General features: G+C 42.6%; 1 protein-coding gene across 15 annotated transcripts in view; it reads right to left on the bottom strand.

Annotated features, from left to right (window-relative positions):
* sbf1 (SET binding factor 1) overlaps positions 1-25784 on the bottom strand; it is an 89585-nt gene that overhangs the window by 22706 nt on the left and 41095 nt on the right. For 8 of the 15 annotated variants that reach the window (XM_085769649.1, XM_085769650.1, XM_085769662.1 and 5 more), the window contains 19 exons: positions 22064-22093; positions 18172-18277; positions 16744-16876; positions 16525-16633; positions 14619-14732; positions 9467-9544; positions 9070-9183; positions 8821-8949; positions 7951-8049; positions 7642-7849; positions 6613-6725; positions 5620-5769; positions 4377-4445; positions 4128-4289; positions 3266-3531; positions 2427-2599; positions 2261-2334; positions 577-769; positions 366-493 (listed from right to left, as the gene is read on the bottom strand). In XM_085769649.1, coding sequence (XP_085625775.1) covers positions 366-493; positions 577-769; positions 2261-2334; positions 2427-2599; positions 3266-3531; positions 4128-4289; positions 4377-4445; positions 5620-5769; positions 6613-6725; positions 7642-7849; positions 7951-8049; positions 8821-8949; positions 9070-9183; positions 9467-9544; positions 14619-14732; positions 16525-16633; positions 16744-16876; positions 18172-18277; positions 22064-22093 — 2448 coding nt within the window. The remainder of the gene's footprint in view (positions 1-365; positions 494-576; positions 770-2260; positions 2335-2426; positions 2600-3265; positions 3532-4127; positions 4290-4376; positions 4446-5619; positions 5770-6612; positions 6726-7641; positions 7850-7950; positions 8050-8820; positions 8950-9069; positions 9184-9466; positions 9545-14618; positions 14733-16524; positions 16634-16743; positions 16877-18171; positions 18278-22063; positions 22094-25784) is intronic. The other 7 variants (XM_085769663.1, XM_085769664.1, XM_085769659.1 and 4 more) reach the window with 1 other exon arrangement.

The raw sequence follows: 25784 nt of genomic DNA on the forward strand, positions 1-25784 counted from the left end.
TTTTCAGCAAGTAGTCTCTACATTTGCCTCTAAAACAACTCTGTCTCTTAACGATGTGTTATTATCTCATAGCGTGATGAATGTGCAGGTCACAACTTGTCCACCAGAGCGTTTTGAAGTTGTTGGATTGTGTATTTGATGAGTTTGATGAGAGAAACCAAGAAATCCCATTGGCCTCCGTAGCGTAGCTCTGAGCAGCTCATGGCTCTGCTCCGCCGTTCTAAAAACAGCTTGCACCGACAATTAAAGGTAACAAACCTACTCCTATGACTATAGGGATTATGGCAATGGGGAAATTTGCCAAAATGTTGAACTATCCCTTTAAGAACGGTTTGTGAATGAGGGCCGATGTGGGGGTACGGTACCTGGAAGGTGCAGGATCGTAGCTGCAGCCCCTCCTGGACAAACTGGTCCATGGGTAAAGTGACTGAGATCCTCTTCTCCTTGGTCAGAGAGGCTATGGGGAAGGAGCGGGTGACCACCTGCTCCCCCACTGAGGACGAAGACACGGTTCAGAGGACTGACAGGTCACTTCATACTGACCAGTGTAATCTGTGTGTGTGCGTCATGTCTCACCTAGCGGGTCCGTGGGCGTGCCCTTGAAGATGAGTCTGTAGGTGGTGAGGAAGATGGCCCCCTCGGCGGGGAGCAGGGGGGGGCCTCCCATCGCCCCCGTGGCCTCCTCGCGCCCGTCGGGGATCAGGTGGACCCGCATGCCGTCCATCACCAGCTCCTCACCTGGCAACAATGTCGGCGTCAGCAGCTTCGGCTGCGCGGAGACAAAGACAACAAGCGGAGGTGTTACTGGTGCAGCGGTGGAAGGAAAAGGAATGAAAACAGAGTGAAATGGAAGAATCCCACTGATGGAAACTTTCACTATAGAACTGCAGTTTCTGCATTTTAAGATATGAGACCATCGGCCACTTTTCAACTCTTTGTGAAGCACCAGTTTTGTGGAAGACCAAAGATTTACAGTATATCAACCCAATGTCCACTCATCATGCAGAGTTACTGGTTAAATCACTGTAGTCGTTGCACAACAAGCAGGTCGGTCACGTCAGCACAGGTCATGTTGCAGACAAGACAATAATACACAGCAAAAACATAACTGATGCCGTCTCTATATGAATATTCATGAGGCTGCTTCTTCATTTCATATATCTTTAAAGGGATAGTTCAACATTTTGGCAAATTGGCCCATAGTAGGTTTGTTACCTTTAATTGTCAGTGCAAGCTATTTTTAGAACGGCGGAGCAGAGCTGCTCAGAGCTACGCTATGGAGGCTAAAGCCTACCACACACATAAAGATAATCTGTCTGATTTTGCCCTGATTTTCCGCCTTCCGACCAAGGACAAAAATCGGCTGATTATTTCATAGCGTGGTGAATGTGCAGGTCACAGCTTGTCCACCAGAGCGTTTTGGAGTTGTTGGATTGTGTATTTGATGAGTTTGATGAGGGAAACCAAGAAATCCCATGAGCCTCTGTAGTGTAGCTCTGAGCAGCTCGCGGCTCTGCTCCGCCGTTCTAAAAATAGCTTGCACTGACAATTAAAGGTAACAAACCTACTCCTAAAACTATAGGGATTATGACAATGGGCCAAATTGCCAAAATGTCCCTTTAAAAATGAGAAGCACTGTTGTGTTATGAGGAGTCTTCTTCCCTCACTCCTCACTGTGCTGCTGAGCTTTTCTAAATATGAGCGGATTGAAATATGAAGCCGGCTTTGTCCTCTGCTCCCTTACATCACTTCCTGCCTCCCCCACCCCCCCCACCCCCAAGTCAGGCCCCCGGCAGCTTCCTAAGGAACTCGGCCTGTGATAGGAAATGAATTACAACCTTGGTAACCTGTTTCATAATGTGTTGCACAACACCTCATGCCACACAGACACAGGGGGGAGTTTCCTCTGGACCGTCACTGAGCTTCAACTCGGGGCCTGATCCTTAATGCTCAGGATGTTTACGTGTGTGTTACAAACGCTGACAGACACCCCCACCCCCCCCTCTCTTGGACACACTGCACCCTTCACACAGAAGGCACTCAGGGTCTGCGTCTCCACCGAGCCACACAGACCGGACAGCACGACAAGGGACAGGAATCACCCAGCATGCACTGCTCAGGCGTGCTTTGCGAGTCACACGGTACCTGTCGGGATTCTGTGTGCCTGAGCTGTTGGGATTGGTGGAGAGGGGAGTGGGCGGGGCAGGCTGGGGCTCGGCACGGCTCTATCCAGTGGGACGTAAAATAAGGAATTGGTTACCTTTTGGATCGGAGGCAGTCTCTTACTCTCCCTGTGGACTGCGTCTAGCGTCTCGATGTGCATCTGAACGATATCTGCGGGGACAAAGGAGGGAAAAGGTGTCGTGGGTGACGGATCGCAGATTCCACGGTGACGTCTTGGCCGTGGTGCGTCGGCGCTCTCTTACCTGGTATCATGGTGTGGAGCGCCTTCAGGTGCTCGTTGGTCACGCCGCTCTCGTTACACACTTTGTCTACGAAGCGGTTGATGAAGCGCACCACGGAGTTGGCCACGTCCGAGCTCTCGGCGTCTTCGAAGCCGCTCTCCGTGTCGTAGCTCTCCGCCATGCTGCCTGCAATACTGGGAAACAAACACAACCTGGTTTCAAATTCTGACCATCCACCATTGGCTGTTTTTGAAAACTTGCCTTTATATACCACATAAAAAATCTTGACCATACCCATGTGTTGGTATGACCAACACATCTTTTCCCTGTGTTGTATCATTTTTCCACAGCTGTATCGCTTTACTCTAATTACAGGGAAGGATATTTAAAGATGGCGCCTCCATTAATAACCATTGTAAAGTCAGAGGAAGAGCCTCTAGGCTTGAAATGTTACACACTGATTAATACATGTCTAAAATGGGAGCTCAATGGTGTTCAGATTCCTTTGTTTTGTTTTTTGCTGGTATCGTTTTTACAGCATAACTTCACCGATATTATCTGACAATTATTTTTTCACTTAATTATTATATTTATATAATATTTTTATTAACATATTCGGCCCAAAAATACACAAAAATCATCAAATCCAAAATCCAGTAATTCGATTACTTTTTGTAAAATGAGAAAACATTACGAACATATCGACAATTAAATCTTTATCGCAATTATTTGCACAGCAATTAATTGCAACTAAAGAAGATTGTGGAAGCCCTACTTGATCATTATGACAACATTCTAGTTACAGACTGATAATTGGACTTTTAAATGGATGGATGAGCAGACAGTGAAGGTCTGTGTACCTGTTTGTGACGTAGCTGTTGCTCACGCTCTCCACGTCTCCGAGGCCCGAGCTCCTGAGCAGCCGGTTCTTGCTGGTGTCGAGCGGCAGCAGCAGGTAGCTCATCCTGTTGGCGTAGTGGATGGCCTGACTGAACACCGTGCTCTCCTCCTTCTGCACGCGCTCCGTCTGCATCTCCTTGCTGAGCGTGGGCCACAGCCGGTTCTGCTCCGACGCCAGGTCCAAGGCGCTGATCTCCCTCGCGCCGCCCGAGCCGTCCTGCTGCTCCTGGAGGACACGGCAGAGGAAGGTCAGGGATGAACCGAGACAAATAAAACACCGGACTCGTGACCAACTTTCAACAAAATAATAGAGGTGCGCCAAAAAATCGATTCATATAAGAATCGCAATTCTCATTTAATACGATTCAGAATCGTTATAAAATATCCCAAAATCGATTTTAAAGAATAAAAAAATGAAACAAATCTGCTGGCTGTCGGCCTCCATTTCCTCAGAATTTAAAAGGCAGCATGTTTAACTGCACTATTTTTTTAAATAAAGAGGCACTTTTAATTTTGTTACTTAAGCAATATGTGATATTGCTTTTATGCAACAGTTTCAACAATTGCATCTAAGCATGGATAAATGTTTAAAACTCAATAAAAAAGACACTTTAGTTATTCTGTCTTGCAAAGCAGACTGGAGTAGATCATGAGGATCCTCTAACACAGACAGACTGAAGGAGAACTCATTAGGAATCAAATCGTTTTGAATCGAAAATCAATTTTGAATCGAATCGTAGCCCCAAAATCAGAATCAAATCGAATCGTGAGATAGTAAAAGATTCCCACCCCTACAGAATAAGGTGCAGGATTATATCTGACCGAGTTCTTCTGCTGCTGTCCGTCGTCCGTCTCCAGGTACAGAGCCCTGATGTGGCTCTGGACGTCGCTGTAGAACATGGCCTCCCAGAACTGCATGTTGGTCCACACCATGTGCTCCTGGACGCAGCTGTAGGCGAACTGAGTGATGCCGGCGCCCAGTTTCTGCCAGAGACAGGGAGAGGGACGTTTAGAGCTGAAAGCTGAATGACACATGAAATGACTGACGCTGATGCTTGGTCATGAACTCACTCTGCAGAAGGCCGTGACCAGCGGGAGCAGAGCCGCTGCAATGCCGTGTTCATCCATATGGGAACAGTCCTGAACAGAAAACAGATAGAAACACATGATCACACCAGAGCTGGGACAGTTCCAATGATACGGCAACGACAAGAAAACAGAAGTGCATCCAAGATAGAAGAAGAAATGGAATAAGGGTAGGCAAAATAAGCCGATGCTTCAGCCTACATCTTTCGGTCAAAGTGCATTGTATTGCTTTGTTGTGTTTTGTTTTGTATCTATACTTGTATACTTCTATACTTTGTCTATTGTACTTGTTTTTACAAGACCGAAACAAACCCACTAAATAAAAAAAAAAAAAGAGAGAATCTATGAGTAATATGACAGACCTCCTTCACTGCCCACACAGTCATTCCCAAAATTAATGTGAAAAGAACAAGTTGTTGCAGATGACTCTGCGTGTTTGACTGAGACATAATAACACAAATAAATGTTATCATTATCGATTGCTAACCATCACCACCAAATGTAAATGTTGTTCACAGTAAAAAGATGTAATCAGTTGTCTTTAGTATAGAGAAGTATAAAGTAAAATGACGCACATGAGAGAAAAAACTGAAACTCTTTCTCAAGTTTGTCCCTTTATGATACTGATTTAAGACATGGAGTTTACAGAACACATCTGTTTGATGAAGCAGAAAAAAATTGTTAATAAAATAGTTGATCATTTAATTTGTATTTGAACTATTTAATTTGAGTAGTTGGCACCAGCATTTTAAAGCTGCAGTGAAAATGATTAAGTTCATTTCTTGGTTATTAAATAAAGTGATATAGTTTTGTGGGTCAAAGGATGTTGGGGTCGGCCATGTTTCCTCCACAAAAAGCCAATGAGAGTTTTACTTTGGTTGATACAGAAAATAAACTGTGAAAACAACAGATTATGATACTGATACATTTGTTGTGTTGTTTTTTTTGCCTGTATAATTTTAGCTTGTGTTAAACACAACCATCTAACCAAAAACCCTCTGAACAAACCATCAGCACCAGAGGAGCTGAAATGTTAAATTATTCCTGGGCTGTGTGACTCAGTCCCACGGCAGCTCCATCAGTGTGCAGTTTACATGCAGTGTGGAAGTGGGACGCAGCATATGCTTCACTGCCATGATTCAATCTCCCATGAAAATTTAATGAAGTGCAGGTCATGGTACGTGCTTCAGCTCTCTGAGCTGAGCTCCTGTTGTTCAGAGTATTTTACCTGTAAGGTGCAGTTCATCATGCGGACGATGTAGTCGAACTGCTGGTCGTCCAGCACCGCTCGGTTCTGCAGCACGTGCTGGTTCAGCTCCTGGGTCAAACAAACTCGAGCTGCACGACCCTTCAGAGCCCGCAGGACGGCCGGCATCAGCTGGGGACAGGAGATACAACAACACAAAACATCACATACACAGCAAAGAATCTAAGAATTAAACACCAAAACATACAACTCTGGAAAAAAATCAAAATGATAAGTTTCTCTGGTTTCACTAATTATAGGTATATGTTTGAGTAAAATGAACATTTTTGTACAACTACTGACAACATTTCTCCCAAATTTGAAATAAAGATATTGTCATGTGGAGCATTTATTTGCAGAAAATGACTGGTTAAAATAACAAAGAAGTTCCAGTGTCTTCAGACCTCGAAAGACGCAAACAAGTTCATCATCATTTTTAAACAAAACAACATTAAGTTTTTAACTTAGGAAGAGATCAGGAATCAACATTGATGGAATAACCCCAATTCTTTTTATCGCAGCAGTGGTTTTTATAATCTTCATTAAATATGATTTAGTGCCTCATTAAGTAGAGTGAGATGAGCTTGTGTTGGAATTCAATAGAAATAGAATAGATAGAAATAATAATAGAATCAAATGGCTGCCAATCATGTAGAGAAGGTGATTTATTCAGACACTTTGGAGTGGTCTCTTATTTTTTTTCCCAGAGTTGTAGATTTAGGGAAAATATATTTAAAGGTCAGAGCTACTGGAGAGTGGGTCATCTCTTTGGCAACAATCCTCACATCTTAGCAGCATCACAATAAATAGGGAATGGATAAAAAATACTGAAAACAATAAGAAGAAATACCAAAACACATTAAATCAATAAAAGAGAAGCTAAAAACCATAAAGTGCCTTTAAGCAGCATTTTGTGACAGGATTCACTCAACCGAGTGAAGCTCCTCTCTCCCTGCAGAGCGGCACCACGCTCACCTTCTTTGCCTCCAGCATCTTGTTCTCAAAGATGTACGTGATGCAGTTCCTGACCACCTCCAGCCTGCGGGCGCTGTTGGCCATCACGTTACCGTTCCTGTCCACGAAGTCTCCTGCGGGGACGAGCAGAGGGAGGAAATCAGACGCTCATTCATCACTGTAGCACCCAACTCAACCCCATTAGACTCACCCTGTGAGACAGATTGTTCAAGTCAAAAGTTCACACAGGAAGTTTGAGGTGGAAGAGAGTGAGATGAACTTGGTGTAACAGTTTTTTAAGTTTTACCCACGCCACCATGGAACCCAGCACCCGCAGGAAATACGATTTTAGAAAGTGTTTGCCATTCTGTGTTTCACCAACACCGACATCAGTGCAAATCTTTATGATTTTACTGACTGTCTCGGGATAGTTCAACATTTGGCAAATTGGCCCATTGCCATAATCCCTATAGTCTTACGAGTATGTTTGTTACCTTTAATTGTCGGTGCAAGAAATCTTTAGAACAGCGGAGCAGAGCTACGCTACGGAGGCTAATGGGATTTCTTGGTTTCCCTCATCAAACTCATCAAATACACAATCCAACAACTCCAAAACGCTCTGGTGGACAAGTTGTGACCTGCACATTCACCACGCTATGAGATAATAACACAACGTTACGAGACAGAGTTGTTTTCGAGGTAAATGCAGAGACTGCTTGCTGATAAATTGTCCCCGACAGGAACGCGCATCAGCGGTTTTACATGAATTTTCCTCTAAAAAACAACTCTGTCTCGTAACGTTACGTTATTATCTCATATTGTGGTGAATGTGCAGGTCACAACTTGTCCACGAGAGTGTTTTTGAGTTGTTGGATTGTGTATTTGATAAGTTTGATGAGCTAAAAACAGCTTGCACCGACAATTAAAGGTAACGAACCTACTGCTACGACCATAGGGATTATGGCAATGGGCCAATTTGTCAGAATGTTGAACTATCCCTTTAACTGCTTCACACCAGTGCTAGAAACAGTTTCAGCCCCCCCAGCTCACCCAGAGGGGGCCCAGATGGCACCATGCCCTTGGCCTCGGCCTTGACCACAGGAGGCGCCGTCTTGAGCTTGGCGGCGGCGTGGTCGATGAAGAGCTGCACCCCCACGTCGTCCAGCACGGGGAAGGGCGTTTGAATCTGCGCAGCGCTCTGGCTGTTTTCTGACGGCCGCTGGACCTTGTGCATGGCCACGGCGGGGTAGGGGTTCTCCTGGACGACGGGGAAACAAACAATAGTCATTAACTGATATGAGGAGGAACAAAGAAACCGGACAAAGCACCGAGAGAGGAAGAGAAACTGTTCTAGCGTACGTTTTTGAAGAGCTGCTCCGCCAGCTCCTTCACGTGGCTCATCACTTTCTGCGGACACGTTTCCTCTGATCGTATCCGCTCCACCTCATTGGCCACCAGCTGTGACAACAGGACAGAGAAGCTCAAATGTCGGCATCGATTTCTGTTTCATTCAGCTGCAGCCAGATCACACAGTCACACAGACAAACACATTAAGGCACCTGCTGTAGATGAGGCTGAAGAAGAGTGTATGAGAACAAACTTTCTGTGGTGGTCAAGTGGTAGAAACCAGCAACGCAATGCTAAAATAATGGGAGCTACTACAAAGCTAAACAAAGCAAACTTTAGGATACTCAAAAATTTTACAAATGTTTAATAACTGGTTTATTATATTATTAGGATTTTAAAATAAATGATCACAAGTCTTTGTAAAGCCTACATGTTTCTTAATAATTGATGTGGTAAAGCAGCCAAACGCTAGTGAATTCTAGAGTAAATGATATTCATGGTTCACATACTAATCGGATCATGAAGCGTACAATTACTCAATGGCTCCTATTCAGCCATCTGCTTTTAAATTCAGCCTGAGTGTTTAGACAGCTGAGGATATTACTGTCCGGTGATCAAATATGAAAAGGAGGCTGAAAATCACAGGACATGTCTGTTCTGATGATACAAGTCAGTCGTCTTGAAATGTGTGTTTCTCTTCTCGGAGGAAACGTCTTTCCACATACAGGGTTTTTAATTAATCGTTGCACCCCTTGTTTCGACTATGAGACACTGGTTGGTGCGAGAAAAAGCCAGTCCCACTCACAATGACGTTTATCAAGTGTAAACTGGTTTTACTTTGAAAGTCATGACAGAATCAGAGCGGTGCAGTGACAGACTCACCTCGTCGAACAGGTCGGTGGCTCTGTACGGAGGCCCCCGCTCCGACACGAAGCCTGCGAACGCCATGCCGTCCAACACCTTCATGAGGAAGTCGTCCTCCGACAGCGCCCTCTGACCCAGGAAGGCGGCCTGTGGAAACACACACAGTCGCTGAGCCGATCTGATCTGATCTGACCACACACACACACACACACACACACACAGCTCCTACAGTACTGTACGACTGAGAGCCGGGTTTTCTCCCCGTACCTTATGGAAGCGGATCACTGGTTCGGGGTGGATGCGAATGATGTGTAAACACCAGCGATAGCCCTGGAAGAGGCGAGCGAACAGCCACAGGAAGACGCCCCGGATCTCCTTATCCTGAAACAACAACAACAACACACACAGCAGCTGAGTTAAAGGTCCCGAATACTTCTGATTGGCTTATAGACTCCAGAGAGAGATATAAAACCATACTGAGATGGCCATTTGTCTTCAGTTGGCATAAAACTGGACATGCATTTTTAAGTTAAGGCCAAAATGTGTTTTGTGGGGTCACGGTGACATTTGACCTTTAAATAACCAAATCAAAACCAGTTCATTCTCAACTCCAAAGTGATTTTTTTGCACCAAATGTGAAGATCTTTGTTAATGTTTCTCTTACCTGGATCTTTAGTGCAGAGGGCTGTGTGGACACCGGGGGGAAGGCGTGATCAGCAACTTCCAGCTCTGGGTCCAAAACCTACAACAACAGGAAGCCAAACACTGTCAAACACCACCGACTACATCTCCCTGCTGCTCTGCTGCTGTTGTCTCTGCTCTGGTCAATGGAGTCAGTACCTAAGAAAATCAACAGGAAACTTTGTCGTTGCCTTGGCAACTTGCTGATACCACTGCAGCAAGTTGGATTGCTGTATTATTTGTGCACTACACCTTCTATGGTAATGATAAGTATCATGTTCTCTTACAATAATACAGGGACCAACCAAATTTATGAGGAACACCTGCTGATTCATGCAATTATAATCACTTTAAAATATGTGAAATGTCTTTTTAAGTTGCCGTTACTGCTTATTCTTTTTGTAAAGAGGAGGAAACAGCCGGAATAATCACAGTTTTTTCTAGCTTTAAAGGTCCAATGTGTAATATTTGTCAAAGTTTATTGGCAAAATCTGAATATGTATAGTGTATAATCGCTATAAAATAAAATCTGTTTGGTTTTCATAGCCTTATAATTCTTCTTTTATATAAACATATAGCAAAGAGTGTCGCCATCTTACGTCGCCATGTTTGTACGGAATGGAAAATCCAGCCAACCAGAGAGCACGATTCAAGAGTTTCACGTTCATTAATAAAAATTAAAATTATTTAATAGATAAATGATAGAATCGGAATGCTAAATGTCACTGTTTTCCCTTCATTTTACACACTGGACCTTTAACCCTTTATAGAGTCTCATTTAAATACTTGAAAATTCAAAATTTTAACCCTGGAGTGTTATAGAGGGTATTAGAAGTCTTTTTTTTACTTTAATAAATTCTTCTTTTTTCACTGCAAATTAAGGTCAATGAAGTTTCCATATATGGGTCTTCACCTTTGATGAAGTAAAAAAAAAAAATTAAATAAAAAAACATAAAGATAAAGTTAAAGGAACATTTATTAAACCATAAAAATATGTTAAAAATACAAAAAGAAATATTTATTCTAAACTTAAGCACTTAGCATAAACTTAAATAACTTTATTTATTTGTTACTGAATGTGGTTACTTGTCTGATAAAGGGTTAAGTAAAAGAAAATAATTCCGATCCTCTGTTATGAGACAGAAACAGAAACAGTGGCAGTAGTAACATATCCAGGCCTAAATAAATACTATCTGTGGTAAACAGCCTCTGGACGCTGGCTAATTACATGAACATCCATTCAGCTGAGTGTAAGAGGAGCGGAGCGGCTAAGCCCCGGTCCCTGGTTGCTGCCCAACTATCTGCAGCATCTTCGTTCCCACAGCCCGGCCCCTCACTCACACACCTCCCTCCTTCGATCTCTGTTCTACATCCACAGTTATCTATCTGCTGCTGTGTCTGGTTTCAGTGATGGGGGTCAGTCTGATCACACTGCCTGATACTTTTCAGTGAGTCCAGCAGGTCATTAGTCCTCCACCCAGGTCTGACGGTGGAACCAGGTACAGACCAGCGCTGTTGACAGAAGCTGCTGTGCTGGCTCTGGACCGAGACCCTTCACCCAGTGAACTTCTCTCGTTTCTGACTCGTTTCCAGTTTGACTTCCAACAACACGGAGCAATGACCACAACACAGAAGAGTCTCCAGGTTAGAAGTCACAACACGAAACAGTCCAAAACACTGAACCACCAGAGAGGGTGGTCGTTAGCTTTCACAATTACCTCTTTTATTAGACCTGAGGTTTGTTTTGGAGGGTTTTTTGTTTTGTTTTGTTTGTTTTTAGCTTTGTGCTCTTGGCCGATGCAGTAAGTAAGTCACAGTTCAGTCACAGTTCAGTTCAGGAAACGGTAACTCGTGTCTGTTCAAACACAGCAGCTGTTGTCAGGAGTGGACTGTAGAAAGTAACACATTTTGTTACAGTTTTAGTGGGACAGCAGCTCTAAACCTTCACAAGATCATGTAGAGAATAGGCAGGAATGTGTATTCAGCTGTAATACCATTACAACCGGATGGACATGGGAAAATGATGAATGAAAAGAGAGTAGCATTTGTCTTAACTTGAATATGATATGAAATAGGGACCTTTCAATTAATGAAGTAGTTGTTCATACTTTTTCAAAACTCCTCTGTTATTAATTATTACTGATAACTGCTGTCACTTTCCTTGAAATGCTAAATGTTATCTAATAACTATATTGTTATTTTGCATTAAGTTAATTCATTCTACATGTTTCTTTTTATATAATTTTACACAATACCATCTTATATCACAATTATTATTATGACTATGTGTATTCTCCACAGACTACAGACCATGATGTGTATATATTTATATTTCTTCTTATTTATTATTACTCTATTACAAATACTGCTTTCTTTTTACTGCTATTGCTATCTGCTATTTATTATTTGGCCCATACATTTCTTTTCCGTTGTCTGCTGCTGCTGCAACCTTGTAAATTTCCTCACTGTGGGACAAATAAAGGATTATCTCATCTTATCTTATCTAATCTTATTTTATGATGTTGATGTTAAGTAACATTACAGTCAGTGATGCTCTGTCCTCCTCTCCATCATCTCTGCTTTCCGGGCCAGACTGTCAGGGCGTCCCAGAGCTCTTGAATAATGTATTTTTACAACATGAACAGTCAGTTTAAATTAACACTGTACTTTTTCATTTTATGTTAACCACCCTCCCACGCCCTAAGATAATTAACCATGAGAGAAACTAACCCTGCAGCCCTGCTGAGCATATTAAAATGTGATATTAGGATTTATTGTGGTTCTGCTGCTGTAGACATGACTCTATCTACTGTTCAAGAAGCAAAATCAGGACAATGCAAAGCAGGATTAGAGAAGATCTCAGTATCAAATATTATAAATACTGCAAGAGTTCGTGGGAAGAGCACGTCCAGTTTCGAAACCCCGGGCAAGAACCAAACACGCTGGGCATCTCAGAGCCGAGACGGAGAAGGGAACGCCAACCCCGGCCTCTCCCAAATAAACACATGCTGACCTCTGCCTCAGTGACATCACAGCTGCAGAGCGTGCAGCCCCCCGAGGAAAACCCAGCCAAGCTCTCAGCAGACACACAACAATAACCTAATAAAATGAATCATGTTTTACACGTGACTGCAATCACAACAGACTCCAGAGGGCATGACTGACTGGCTGAGGCATCGGAAGAATTTTCCCACAAGTGACCTTGAGTAATCAAAGAAAGGATTGATGATGTTTTTCCTGAGTTAATTTTTATCTTAATTTGCGATCGGAAGCTTTAATTTGGTTTGTGATCTGTGCAGCTCTGGATTTCTGCTACGGCTTTTACTGTAATCCTGCTGGGAAATAACTGTTCAGTTGCAGTTAAACAGTGTCATAACATCTTTATTATCCAGTAAAGGAATAAAATGAAAGATGGTGAATTATTTTTATCTGTATATAGCTGTAATAATGACTTGAAGTCTCTTATAAACAGTGTCATCACTGCCAGTTGTTTGTCTTAGAGTGAGTATACAGAGTCAGCTCCCACCATTCAGCAGATGTCATTCAATAAACTCCCACCAGACGCCTGACAAGCCCAGTATTGTCTGATTACATAAGTATTCATGTGAAGGTGACTGTAATCATAATATTTTATTGTGCCTCCAGTGAATTATGAGAATTATGGGACAATTTCCTCCAACAGTTCTGTTTTAATCATCATAAACACCATATTCAATGAGGTGACTAACAAGAAAGTCCCGCTGTTTAAATGTATCCCATCCCATAATTGTAATAAAACACATGTGCAGTAAACAGTGCCCCCGGGAAGGGAGGCGTGGAAGAAAATCAGTGCGTAGATCAATGGGATAATAAGGAAGTTGGAAAAATCATTTGTTTACACAGTCAAAGAGATAAAAGTGTTTGTGAGAACGGGCTGAAGCTGCAGGAACGGCCTGGTGTTGGATGAGAGGTGGCGCTGGTTCAAGAGTGTGATAGGAGCTCAACAGAAAGGACGTTCTCTACTGTTCAGGGTGATGTGGTTGGTGCGACAAGAGAATCAATGATAAAACTTGTTTTAGCCCAGAAAGAGTTCATTTTATCTACTGAATTATTACATTATGTGATGTCAACTATATTCTTATTCCTGCACACAAGTAGGAACAGAAGGATTTAGGCAACTCTGGTCAAAATGTCTGTTAATGTGAACAGTGGAAGATGAACTGATCTCCAAAAGGCATAAAGTTAAACATCAAACTTTTTTTGTTGCAATATTTTAGCAATATCAGTGTATTATTTTAGTTCTCTACAGTTTTAGAGTGAAAAGGGGAAACAAAGCAGCAGCCTGCAAAAGAATAGGAAACCCAGGAGACTGCAGCTCTCAGATAACTTTGACCAAGGAATCAGACAAGATATTTACTATTTACACCTGTGATAGTTTCCAAAGGTGGGCTACTAGGTAGGCTACTAACTATGCAGGTGGCCAAACCTTTGCTGAAGGCCCTTTTACTTTTCTGTCATTTTGAAAATGTAAAAGATGAAAATAAAAAAATATATATATATTGTTTAAAATGTAAAAGTGTGTCATCTGTAACTTTATGCCTTTTGGAGATCATTTCATCTTCCTCTTGCTGAACTGTTCACATTAACAGAACTGTTGACCAGGGGTGCCCAAACTTGTGCATACCACTGTACATGGCACACAGGTCAGACAGAGGAGCTGAAGGACTGAATACAGTCGTGCAACAGATGCAAATTCAAAAGAAATGAAAAGTCCAGTTTGAGGACAACATAGAGTATAAACACTCAAAATGAACCACTTTAACCGAGACTAACCTTTCTCTGCCAGTGTGTTACCTCACATGACCTCACATCCCATAACCCAGACTGTCACTTTAAAGTGGATAATGAATCAAATGTTTACAGGAATGATTAAAAAATAAAACAGAGAGTGGTTTTCCACCTCAAAGTTTTGTCTCTAGTGCCTCCTGGAATCTCAACCCATTATCCACCACTGAGGGTTTTATTGGTTGGTAGAAGAAAAAACCCACAGTGGAAGTTAATGAGATTTCCCAGCACTCAGGGGCAGTGTGTGTGTTGTGTGTGTGTTGTGTGTGTGTCGTGGGTGTGTTTTGGTGCGTTCAGATTCCAGCTCTTACCATGGAGAGCGCCGTCTGGATCTGCTGCAGCAGCGGTTCAGGCAGCAGGGAGATGTGCACGCACTCGGGGATGGTCACCGTGCCGCCGTCCAGGTCGGCGATGATCACGTCCAACTGCACAAAACACACACACACACACACAGAGAGAGAGAGAGAGAGAAACACACTTTTTTTTTTAGACGGTTGATAAAAGCGCATGACATGAGCAAGACAAACAGAGAGACAAACAGAGAGACAGACGGAGGACAAACACCGAGACAGACGGAGGGGACAGACGGAGGGGACAGTGGTCTCTGTCAACAGCTGCTCATTACATTAAGCTCCAACAACAGAACACACATTCATGTCTGACTGCAGACGGCAGGAAAGACTGCCCACACCGTAACCTCCCAACTCTAACCCCGACCGCTGCTCGTACACTGATGAGGGGTGTGTGTGTGTGTGTGTGTGTGTGTGTGTGTGTGTGTGTGTGTGTGTGTGAGTACTGTACAAAACACAGCATCTCCTTGTTGTATCAAACAATGGCTCGGTCAGAAGTGTGCAGCAGCAGAATACGCCCCGAGTCTTTATTACACAACTCATCGGACTCTAATCAGATAGCAGCAAATTATTTTCTTTGATCAGTGGATCTGGACACTAATTATTGTGGTTTATGTTGGTGTAATTTATCTTGACGGAGCTGGATCAGAACATACAGAGGTAAACGGGTATCAGATGATACCAGACGGCAGCAGGGGCAGCTTTAATAAAAGACGGATGAACCGTTGCTTAATGGGTCACTAAGAGTTTACATGAAACATAGTCCAGACTGTAATCACCACTCTGATCCACTGCACAACGGTACAGTATGTAAATTTATGATAGAACAGAGTGTCTTCATAGAAATGCTATGGAACAATGTTTTCAGCATTTAAAACTAAAATAATTTCTTTCCTGCAGATGGAAACTCACAGCATAGCAAGTGTTTAATTGAGTCCATCCTCCACACAGTGCATGCTGGGAGTTTTAAATGGTATTGCTAGTTTGTTGTTGACATGATCCAATGTGTTGTTAGTCGTCTATGGAGATACATTCGTGTCTTTATTATTCAATCAAAAAAAAAGTTGATTTAAAGAAAAACAACATTTCAATCAAAGAAAAAAAGGGTTTGAATGCAACGAAATATTTGAGATCCAAAAAATTGCATTTGAGCAATTTTTTTTGATTGAAAAGGTTTCTTTTTGATTGAGGCGAGTTCTTATTTGATTGAAAATATCTTTTTGGATTAAAGTAATCTTTTTTGTATTTGGGCCATATTATGGGTAGGATATTTGTGTCTTTATTATTCAATCAAAAAAAAAGTTGATTTAAACAAAACAGATATTTTCAATCAAATAATAACTCACCTTCCAATCAAAGAAAAAAAGGGCTCAATATACTAAAATACTTTTTTTGCATTCAAACACTTTTTTTCTGATTGAAAAAGTTTTTTTTGATTGAACTGAGTTTGTTTTGACTGAAAATATCTTTTTTGTTTAAATCAACCTTTTTTTGATTGAATAATAAAGACACAAATGTATCTCCATAGTCGTCTACCTGGCAACCCGTTGCCTTGAATACTAATTATTTGGCCCTGAAAATGAATCAGTCGACCCCTCGTCTTCAGGCTGCGTCGGTCATTTTCTGCTCAAAGCTTTTTCATTGTGTCTTTGCCTGCTGCTCCTAATAAAGTGCTCAATGAGCGTAACTGCTCAATAATTGACCAATTACAGATGAGCATGTGTAATACCGGTACATGTTTGATGCTAATTCAGAGAGACAAAGACTCTCTGTCTCCACAATAATAATTCATAGCGGATGGTTCTTTGTTGCTACGGTGACGTACTTGTCACTCTGGTCTATCTACAGCTTAGTGATGAGGACCCACCAGTTCTTGTGTCTCAGAGCGGAAGAAGGAGTTGACACCGATGATGAAGGGAGTGGGGGTGCTCAGGACCTCTAGTAGTTTTCCCGGCAGAATGGGAACGTAGGTGAAGCTGAAAGACACACAACACATCAACACATCAACACAACTAGTTATCAAGTATCTTGTGAAAGTACACAATAAGAGCAGAGTGGAGCAGAGCGGAGAGGAGAGGAGACCGACCTGTATTTGAGGGGGAACATGATGGCCAGCAGTCCTCGGCAGGCGTCCGTCAGCCTCTGGTAGCTGCTGGACAGGAACAGGATCTTATGTTCCGTCAGCGCCGCGCAGAACAGATACAAGACGTTGATGATACCTGAGGGAGAGAGAGAACAGACAGAACATCACAGATGGTCCAGGAGGTAGAACCCTACACATCCTTCACATCCTCATGGGTGAAAGGTTCACTGTCTATTTTAATACAGACCTCCTCTGCCATCTGGATTCACTCTTTAATCTTATTTTATATTTCTTTAACCTTCTTCTTTTTATTCCTGCACTATTCCAGAGCCATTGCAACATAATTTAGTTCTGATGCTCATTGTGTTGTGTACAATCTGAATGACAATAAAGACTGAGTCCTACCTACTATATTTATAAGTTTAAAGGGATAGTTTAACAACATGGGCAAATTGGCCCATTGTCATAATCCATATAGTCATAGCAGTAGGTTTGTTACCTTTATTTTTCAGTGCAAGCTATTGTTAGAACGGCGGAGCAGAGCCGCGAGCTGCTCAGAGCTACGCTACGGAGGCTAATGGGATTTCTTGGTTTCCCTCATCAAACTCATCAAATACACAATCCAAGGCAAGGCAATTTTATTTGTATAGCCCGTTTTTACAAACAGTTTGTCTCAAAGGGCAACAACTCCACAACGCTCTGGTGGACAAGTTGTGACAACTCAGTCTGGTAACGTTGTGTTATTATCTCATAGCGTGGTGAATGTGCAGGTCACAACTTGTCCACCAGAGCGTTTTGGAGTTGTTGTATTGTGTATTTGATGAGTTTGATGAGGGAAACCAAGAAATCCCATGAGCCTCCATAGTGTAGCTCTGAGCAGCTCACCGCTCGGCCCGGCCGTTCTAAAAATAGCTTGCAACAACAAAGAAAGATAACGAACCTACTCCCAAAACTATAGGGATTATGGCTATGGGCCAATTTGCCAAAATGTTGATCTATCCCTTTAAGTAATAAACAACATGTTTATTTTGGAGATTTTAGTAATATTCTGTCTCCAATATGTTTATAAATGAGGTGGTCAAAGCTGTTGTTGTGGATTGAATCAGACTGCACAGAAGCAACAGGAGCTTGTAAAGTAGACACTAGATTTAATGACCTCACAAATTTACACAGAATCCATTGAGGAAATATTGAGCTATCTGCATGACTGGGCAAACACAACTCAACACAGATCTGAAACTCTGGAAACATGAAACCTAACCCTAACTGATAACTGAGAAAATATAATACTTATTACTGTTGGAAATGTTGAATAACTCTGTCTGACAGTCATCATATTCACCACTAATAACTCTTAAATTGGACTCTGGAAAACACCATTTAGAACTGGGACAGGTGTTGAAATCCCATATACGTAACGGTTGTCCGTACCAAGCTGTCTGAAGAGCTGGGCCACGCTGCTGCCGCTGACAGGAAGCGAGTCATTGATGGGAGTCTGGATAACTTGCCGGTCGCCAGCGCCTAATGTTATAGTCCTCTATAGATGGAGAGAGAGAGAAAGAGGGGGGGGGGGACAGATTAAAAACAGGCAGGTGAGAAAATCAGAGGAGGAGTGTCGTTTCTCAGAAAAAAACCGGGGTTTGATAATCACAGCTGTGCGTCAGAGCAGCGTTACTCGGCGACAGAGAGAGATGGAGAATCCCAGAAGCTTAGCAGGTACATGACAATTAAGGCACAAGCCATTCTCAACTCCATGCCAACAACCTGACTGCAAAACAACAACAGCAGCAGCAGCAGCAACAGCAACAGCAGCAGCCGGATCAATCAGCCTTTGTGGGGAAACTGGAACCCCGGTGACATGGCAGGTGTCATGCGCAGGTGATTTTCCACTGCAGGGCGGTTGTCAGGGCGACTGTACGGACGAGTCATCGAACAGGTCAAATCTTCAACATTTAACACTGTGGACGGGCTCAACTGAGCTGATGTGTCCTCCTTAAAGGGACATTGTGTAGGAATTCCTCCCATCTAGCGTTGCGGTTGTATATCGCAAGCAACTCAGTCGTATTTTACATGCTGCATTCACGTGAAATTGGGCAGATGGCAGACGGACGACAGCCGCTGCACGTGACGGCATAAACAAGCCTCTATGTAAACAAGTGGTCGGTCATCACGAGGCAAAACAATACACGTGACAATATGTTGTCATGGTGATGTCGTATTGTTTTACCTGACCCACGTTTTACCGGCTTTCTCTGGACTTCTGTGACTAAAATGACATCTGGTTTGTTACCGACGGCCGTCTGCCCGACTGCAGGTGAATGCAGCATCAGTGTAACGCTCCATTCCTCCTCACTGCGTTACCGCGGTGACTTTTCACAGACGCCACCTTGACCTGAGCCGACAGCACCGAGCTTACCCGCTCCATGGAGATATGAATGATATGAACGGCTCATTCAGAGCTGAAAGGAACACTTCACTTTGTTGATGGGGGGATTACTGATTATTGAAAAACATACGAAAAAAAACGAAATAATCGATTTTCGTGATAAGATAACAGGAGAAGTTACACAATGTACCTTTAAAAAACATACAACTCAACACCTCACGCTGAACACTGTGTGTGATCTGAACTGATTTCTAACTGGATATGTACTGTGCTGCAGAGAGAAGCCGATAAATATCGACCTGTGTGTGGTGTAGATAATAGAGATGATTTAAACCAATCCATACAGTACAGCTACAATCATGGAGTTAACACAGTGTACCACAGCTACTGAACACAGCAGAGCTCGGGGACACGATCTCTGCTCCTGTGGTGATCACTGATAACGTGACGTCCTGCTAATTAGAGAAGACTTCATCAAACCAACAACAGTGTAGGTTCATTTTCATCTCGCCGCAGGGTCACAGACAGTGTGACTGGATGAGAGATTTGTTTCTGTGGTTCACAGTTACCGGTCTGTTTGGCTGTGGGAGGACTAGGTTAGCTGGGGGTGGGGAGGAGGGAGGGGGGGCAGCATTGTTTCATGCTCTCTGCAGCAGCTTTAGCGTCAGCAACAGGAGGCGAGGAGCTGTTAGCAATTCAATACTGTGACTCAACATCTGATCATCCCGTGTGTTTGAGGCTGTTTGAGATTTGATATTAGGAGGCAGTTGCATGGATCAGGTGTTTTGGTGTCAATATCATTAATAACAACATAACCAGCTCTGATCGGAAGGAAGTCTCTGTTATTTAAGTTAAAGGGATAGTTCAACATTTAGACAAATTCACCTATTGCAATAATCCCTATAGTCTTAGAGGTAGGTTCATTACCTTTAATTATCGGTGCAAGCTGTTTTTAGATCGGCGGTGCAGAGCCACGAGCTGCTCAGCTAACGCAACAAAGGCGAATGGTACTTTCGCCTTTCCCTCATCAAACTCATCAAATACACAACTCAACAACCCCAAAACTTGTGTTTTTTAAATCACTCCGCCCAGCAGCCGGGTCTGGAGTGTAGTTCCGGCTATGCATTTGCCTCAAAGGCCACAGGTTCTGTTTTGATGGACCAATGTGACATGGTGGCTAATTTATGCTAAGATAGAGAACTAACAGAGGGCTGGATATAAGTTGAGTTTTAATATATTAGTCTTAAAAACTGTTCTATACACAGATATGAGTCAAATAACGACATAAAATTGACAGATATTTTACATTAATAAGCTTTTTCCACTGACTTGTCCGACATACAGCTCCATATTATGTCATAAGCTCTTTATCAAAGATTCATCATATAAATTCTAGAAAGTGCAATTTAAGAAAGTATTATAAGTATAATCAGAGCAGGATAAGTGAGGTATCCAGTACGCTTGGCTTTCTCCTTCAGGTTTTATCACTGACTCACAGTTTTAAATCACAGTTTAAAAATGTCTTAATCCCTACAATCCCTCTGTAAAACTTCTTTTGCACCTGAAGAGGAGCCAATTCACCTCAAGGCGGTTGCTCTATTTCACAGGGAGGTGACACAAATCAGACCACAGAGGTTGTTTTATGACAAAGTGTTGAATGTGAAAGTGAAAAGAAAGTATTCCCATTTTTGTTTGGAAGCCCCCAGGGACCCCCTCGAGGACCCCTGAGGGTTTGAGAACCACTGCTTTGTTGAGAGACAGATGTGACAGATGTTTCCCTAATGATTTACTTTAAGCTACTTTAACTTTTTGAGGCGGCTGCATTAGAGCCGTGTGGTTATTAGAATAACAGCCTCTGTGGGTCAGGGAACAAAGGCAGGTGTTACACTGTTGTTCTTGGCAGAAGTTAGACATGAATCTCATTGTGCAGCACAGGTTGATGGGATTACCCTTTACCTCAACATCTATTTAAAACTAGCTGAATGACTCCCCCCCCCCACCTTCTCCTCACTACACCTCAGTCAGGAAATGCATCTTGAATTTTGAAGGGTGGAATCTTAACTTTATCACTTTATGTAGTAGGGGTGGGAGAAAAAAAACGATTCACTTAAGTATCGCAATATTTTTTTTGAAAAATTGACTTTTTGAAATATTGTGCAATGTGCATTTGTTCGCCTTTTTTACATACAGAGAGTCCAGGTTTTGAAAAGGGTTTAAGTTCACTTTATAATGGAGTTTGTTAATTTATAGGCTCCTACAGTATTTTTGTGCAGATAAATGTTAAAATGTAGCCGTTTACCTCAGTCTATATCTCATTTTGTCAGAAAGGTTTCAGAAACCTGTTTTTTCTACACTCTTTTATTTTTGCCTCTTTTAAACAGTCCAGGCTTTTGAAAATTGAGTAAACATATATATTGCTGCTGAATAAATCTTAAAAACTGACTTATGTGTATTTTTTGGGGAGATATGGTTCCTGGAATAGTCTGTAGACAATCATAATCATTCAACTGTTTCACTGGTGTTAAAAATGCAGACTAAAAATCGAAAAAATCGGCAATATCGTAGAATCGCAATTTAAATCGAATCGGCATCCAAGAAATCGTAGAAGAATCGAATCGGGAGAAAAGCATATCGTCCCAGCCCTGTTATGTAGTTTCAGTTTCTGTTTCATAAAATAGCTCCAAATTTCATTTTCTAACTCTCATGCAACTGAGAGGCTCAGGCTTGTGTCAGGGATGCTGTTTTTGTCTTGTATGCAAGAAGAAATGATCAGTTGTTGGTCACACATTGAGTCTGTATCAAAGCGTTATGATTGGTTCTCCTGCCACGAGCAGCGTGTGCAGGTAGAGGTGGATTGGCTGCGGGGGGACGGGTGGAGAAAAAAGGAAGCGAGGAAAAGCTCAGAGCTGAGGGGAGAATGAAGTCTGGATGGCGTACCAATCTCTCCTCTCTCTCCTCTTGGCCCGGCTACACAAGCATCCAGCAGAAAGAGAGAGACACACACACACACACACACACCGCAGAACAAGAGCCAGGTTAGAAACAACAGGAGGGAGGGCACTCAACGCCCCGATTTGACAACAATGTGACAGTTACGTGTCGGCACGGCAGAACAACAAAGCTGCACAGATAACTGGCGTTGTAAGAAAAAAAATAAAAAACTGCAGGATGAGGAGCCAGGTCGAAACATAAGGATGAGTGGGACACTGACTGGACGCGTGCAAAACAAAGTGAAGCCATCGTTTGGCATTCAGGAGCAGCAGCAACAGATGATTCCTTGCGTCGTTTTATTCCTCAAGAGACACACAGAGCCACAGCAGCACAAGCAATGGTACATTCATTTTGTCATATAGAAATAATATAACAACAGACAGTAGTAGGGATAGACCGATGATCGGCATGGACAATAATATCAGCTGATATTCGCTATTAGCCATTTTTTCATTGATAACTGAGAACATTTATTTATTTTAAAGGAACAGTTCAACATTTTGGCAAATTGGCCCATTGCCATAATCCCTATAGTCATAGCAGTAGGTTCGTTACCTTTAATTGTCGGTGCAAGCTATTTCTAGAACGGCGGAGCAGAGCCGCGAGCTGCTCAGAGCTACGCTTTGAGGCTAATGGGATTTCTTTGTTTCCCTCATCAAACTCATCAAATACACAATCCAACAACTTCAAAACGCTCTGGTGGACAAGTTGTGACCTACACATTCACCACGCTATGAGATAATAACACAACGTTACGAGACAGAGTTGTTTTCAAGGTAAATTCACTGGTAAAAACACTGATGCGCGTTCCCGTCGGGGGCAGTTTTTCGGCAAGCAGTCTCTGCATTTGCCTTGAAAACAACTCTGTCTCGTAACGTTCTGTTATTATCTCATAGCGTGGTGAATGTGCAGGTCACAACTTGTCCATGAGTGTTTTGGAGTTGTTGGATTGTGTATTTGATGAGTTTGATGAGGGAAATCGAGAAATCCCATTAGCCTCAGTAGCGTAGCTCTGAGCAGCTTGCGGCTCTGCTCCACTGTTCTAAAAAAAGCTTGCACCGACAATTAAAGGTAACGAACCTACTGCTAAGACTTTAGGGATTATGGCAATGGGCCAGTTTGCCAAAATGTTGAACTATGCCTTTAACAGTCAGTCCTTTGGCTCTGATGCAGTCGCCACTGAACCAAGGTTTGTGTTGTAGTTTCTGTTATTCTACAAAAATGGAAGGTCTTTTTTATCACAGTAACTATACTGTAATCAGTCTAATCCCAGGTGTGTTAGTGAAAATTTTGACATCAAAGTTTTTCATTTTTACTGCAAATAAATATCGGTTATCAGTTTCCTTGAAAAAACCATATCGGTCGATCCCTTAACAGTAGTGCGGTTCAAAGGAGTTCACATTCACCCTACAGAGGAACAGAGGAGGAGCTGCAGTGACAACAGTGATTAGTTTTGTCTAATGGGAGATTTTAAATTAAATGGGGATCTATTAAATGACCTCCTATATGCTGACAAGCTTCTGAAAACACACTGTGACAGAGGGGGATTTTCATTTTCAAAACTGTAAAACCACCTGACCGCAGTTTATAGCCTCACCGGCACCATGTGACTGCTGTTAAACCGTAACAGGTACTAAAACTGATACTGGTTACAGCCGAGTTCCTGCACTGAAGTCACGATAAGAGCTAAGAGGAATTAGTCAAGTCCACGGGCTACGTGCCGCGTCCAGGACGAGCGTGTGTCCTCCTGACAGAACGAGCCAATGACCTCCAGCGGTACAATCCGCACGGCGTTTTCTCTTTCTTTCACTCAGCCTCTTCCTCCCTCTGAAACTCACTTGGCAGCGTGACAGACAGTGTCCAGAAACTGGGATTGAAATTTCCTGTCATATTAATTAATCATAGACACAACAAAGCCAAGGGGGAGAAAAAAAAGCACTTGGCTGTCTTCCATATTAAATAAAAAGTCGTCCCACACACTACAGGGAAATCCGACGTTGCCACACATGTACTCAAACAAACAGGTCGGAGGTCAGTGTTTGTCGGGATTCACCACGTTGCACCGTGATGCCTTTAAAAGCCAGTGGGCTGTGTCCTCTCTGCTGATCACAGAGCAGTCACACCGCTCCGCTTTCTCACACCGGGCCCACAGCCTCCAGTTCACTTTGCATCAAGACTTGTGTAAACTACTCAGATACATATCTGCTGTTGTAACGTCCTGTGGTCAACCTGTCAAACACTTGTAGGCAATCAGTTATTTCACAAGCTGTACAGCCGCTCTGCCTGGGACTGGAACTGTTACAGGACCTCAGACACCTTTTAGCCTTGCAGAAGTATTCATACCCCTTTTGTCACAAAAATATGACATTTTATTGGGATTTTATGTGATAGACCAACACAAAGTAGCACATCATTGTAAAGAGGAAAGAAAATGATACATGGTGTTCTAGATTTTAAAAAATTAAAAATCTGAAAAGTGTGGCGTGCACTGCAATATGTATTCAGCCCCCTAAATCAACTACTTTGTTGAACCACCTTTCGCTGTAATTACAAAGTCTTTTGGGGTATGTCTCTAGCAGCTTTACACATCTACACACTGCAGTTTCTGCCCATTCTTCTTTGCAAAATAACTGTTGAGTCAGATTGGATGGAGAGCGTCTGTGAACAGCAGTTTTCAAGTCCTGCCACAGATTCTCAACAGGATTTAGGTCTGGACTTTGACTGGGCCGTTCTAACACATGGATATGCTTTGATGTAAACCAGTCCATTGTAGCTCTGGCTATGTGTTTAGGGTGGTTGTCCTGCTGGAAGCTGAATTTCCATCCCAGTCTCAAGTCTTTTCCTCCAGCATTGTCCTGTATTTATCTCCATCCATCTTCCCATCAACTCTGAGCAGCTTCCCTGTCCCTGCTGAAGAAGAGCCTCCCCACAGCCTGATGCTGCCACCACCATGTTTCACAGTGGGGATGGTGTGTTCAGGTCCATGTGCAGTGTTCGGTTTCCACCACAAATTGCAGTGCTTTGCATGTCGGCCTAAAAGTTCCATTTTGGTGTTTGACACAATGTATCATTTTCCTTCTACTTAACAATGATGTGCTACTTTATGTTGGTCTATCACATAAAATCCCAATAAAATACATTTAAGTTTGTGGTTGTAATGTGACAAAATGTGTGAATACTTTTGTAAGGCAAAATATGCATAATGTATAGTATATCAAGCTCTCCAATCTCTCTGAGTAAATATGCTTTTACAGTGATAACAGGGAATGACTAAGCAAAGTGTATAACCAAGGTAGCCACATCTTAAACTTCCCTAAAGTCCAACACAGCAGGACAGGGCTGCTAACATTAGCCTACATTCAACATTTTGATGTAGCAACATCCTGGATTAGGTTACTACACAGTGAATGCAGAATAAAATATGAGTTGGCTTCGGAGGTAAAGCTACGTCATGTGTTTGAATTATGTTAACAAACACAGAGATAATTGTTCGAAGTGTTCCAACTGTAACTCTAGCTATTCTTTGGAGGATATATTTACATAGAGTCCTCTGTGAGCCGTTGGAAGGCCGGACCATCACCGGTGCCAGAAGCTGTTTTGATGTGCGACAGCGTTGCCAAGACGATACGTCTAATGGCCGAGACAATTTGTTGTGTGTTTTCGAGGG

The sequence above is a fragment of the Trachurus japonicus genome, chromosome 23 (genome assembly GCF_045865225.1).
Source record: "Trachurus japonicus isolate A0001 chromosome 23, Traja_1.0".
NCBI lineage: Eukaryota > Metazoa > Chordata > Actinopteri > Carangiformes > Carangidae > Trachurus > Trachurus japonicus.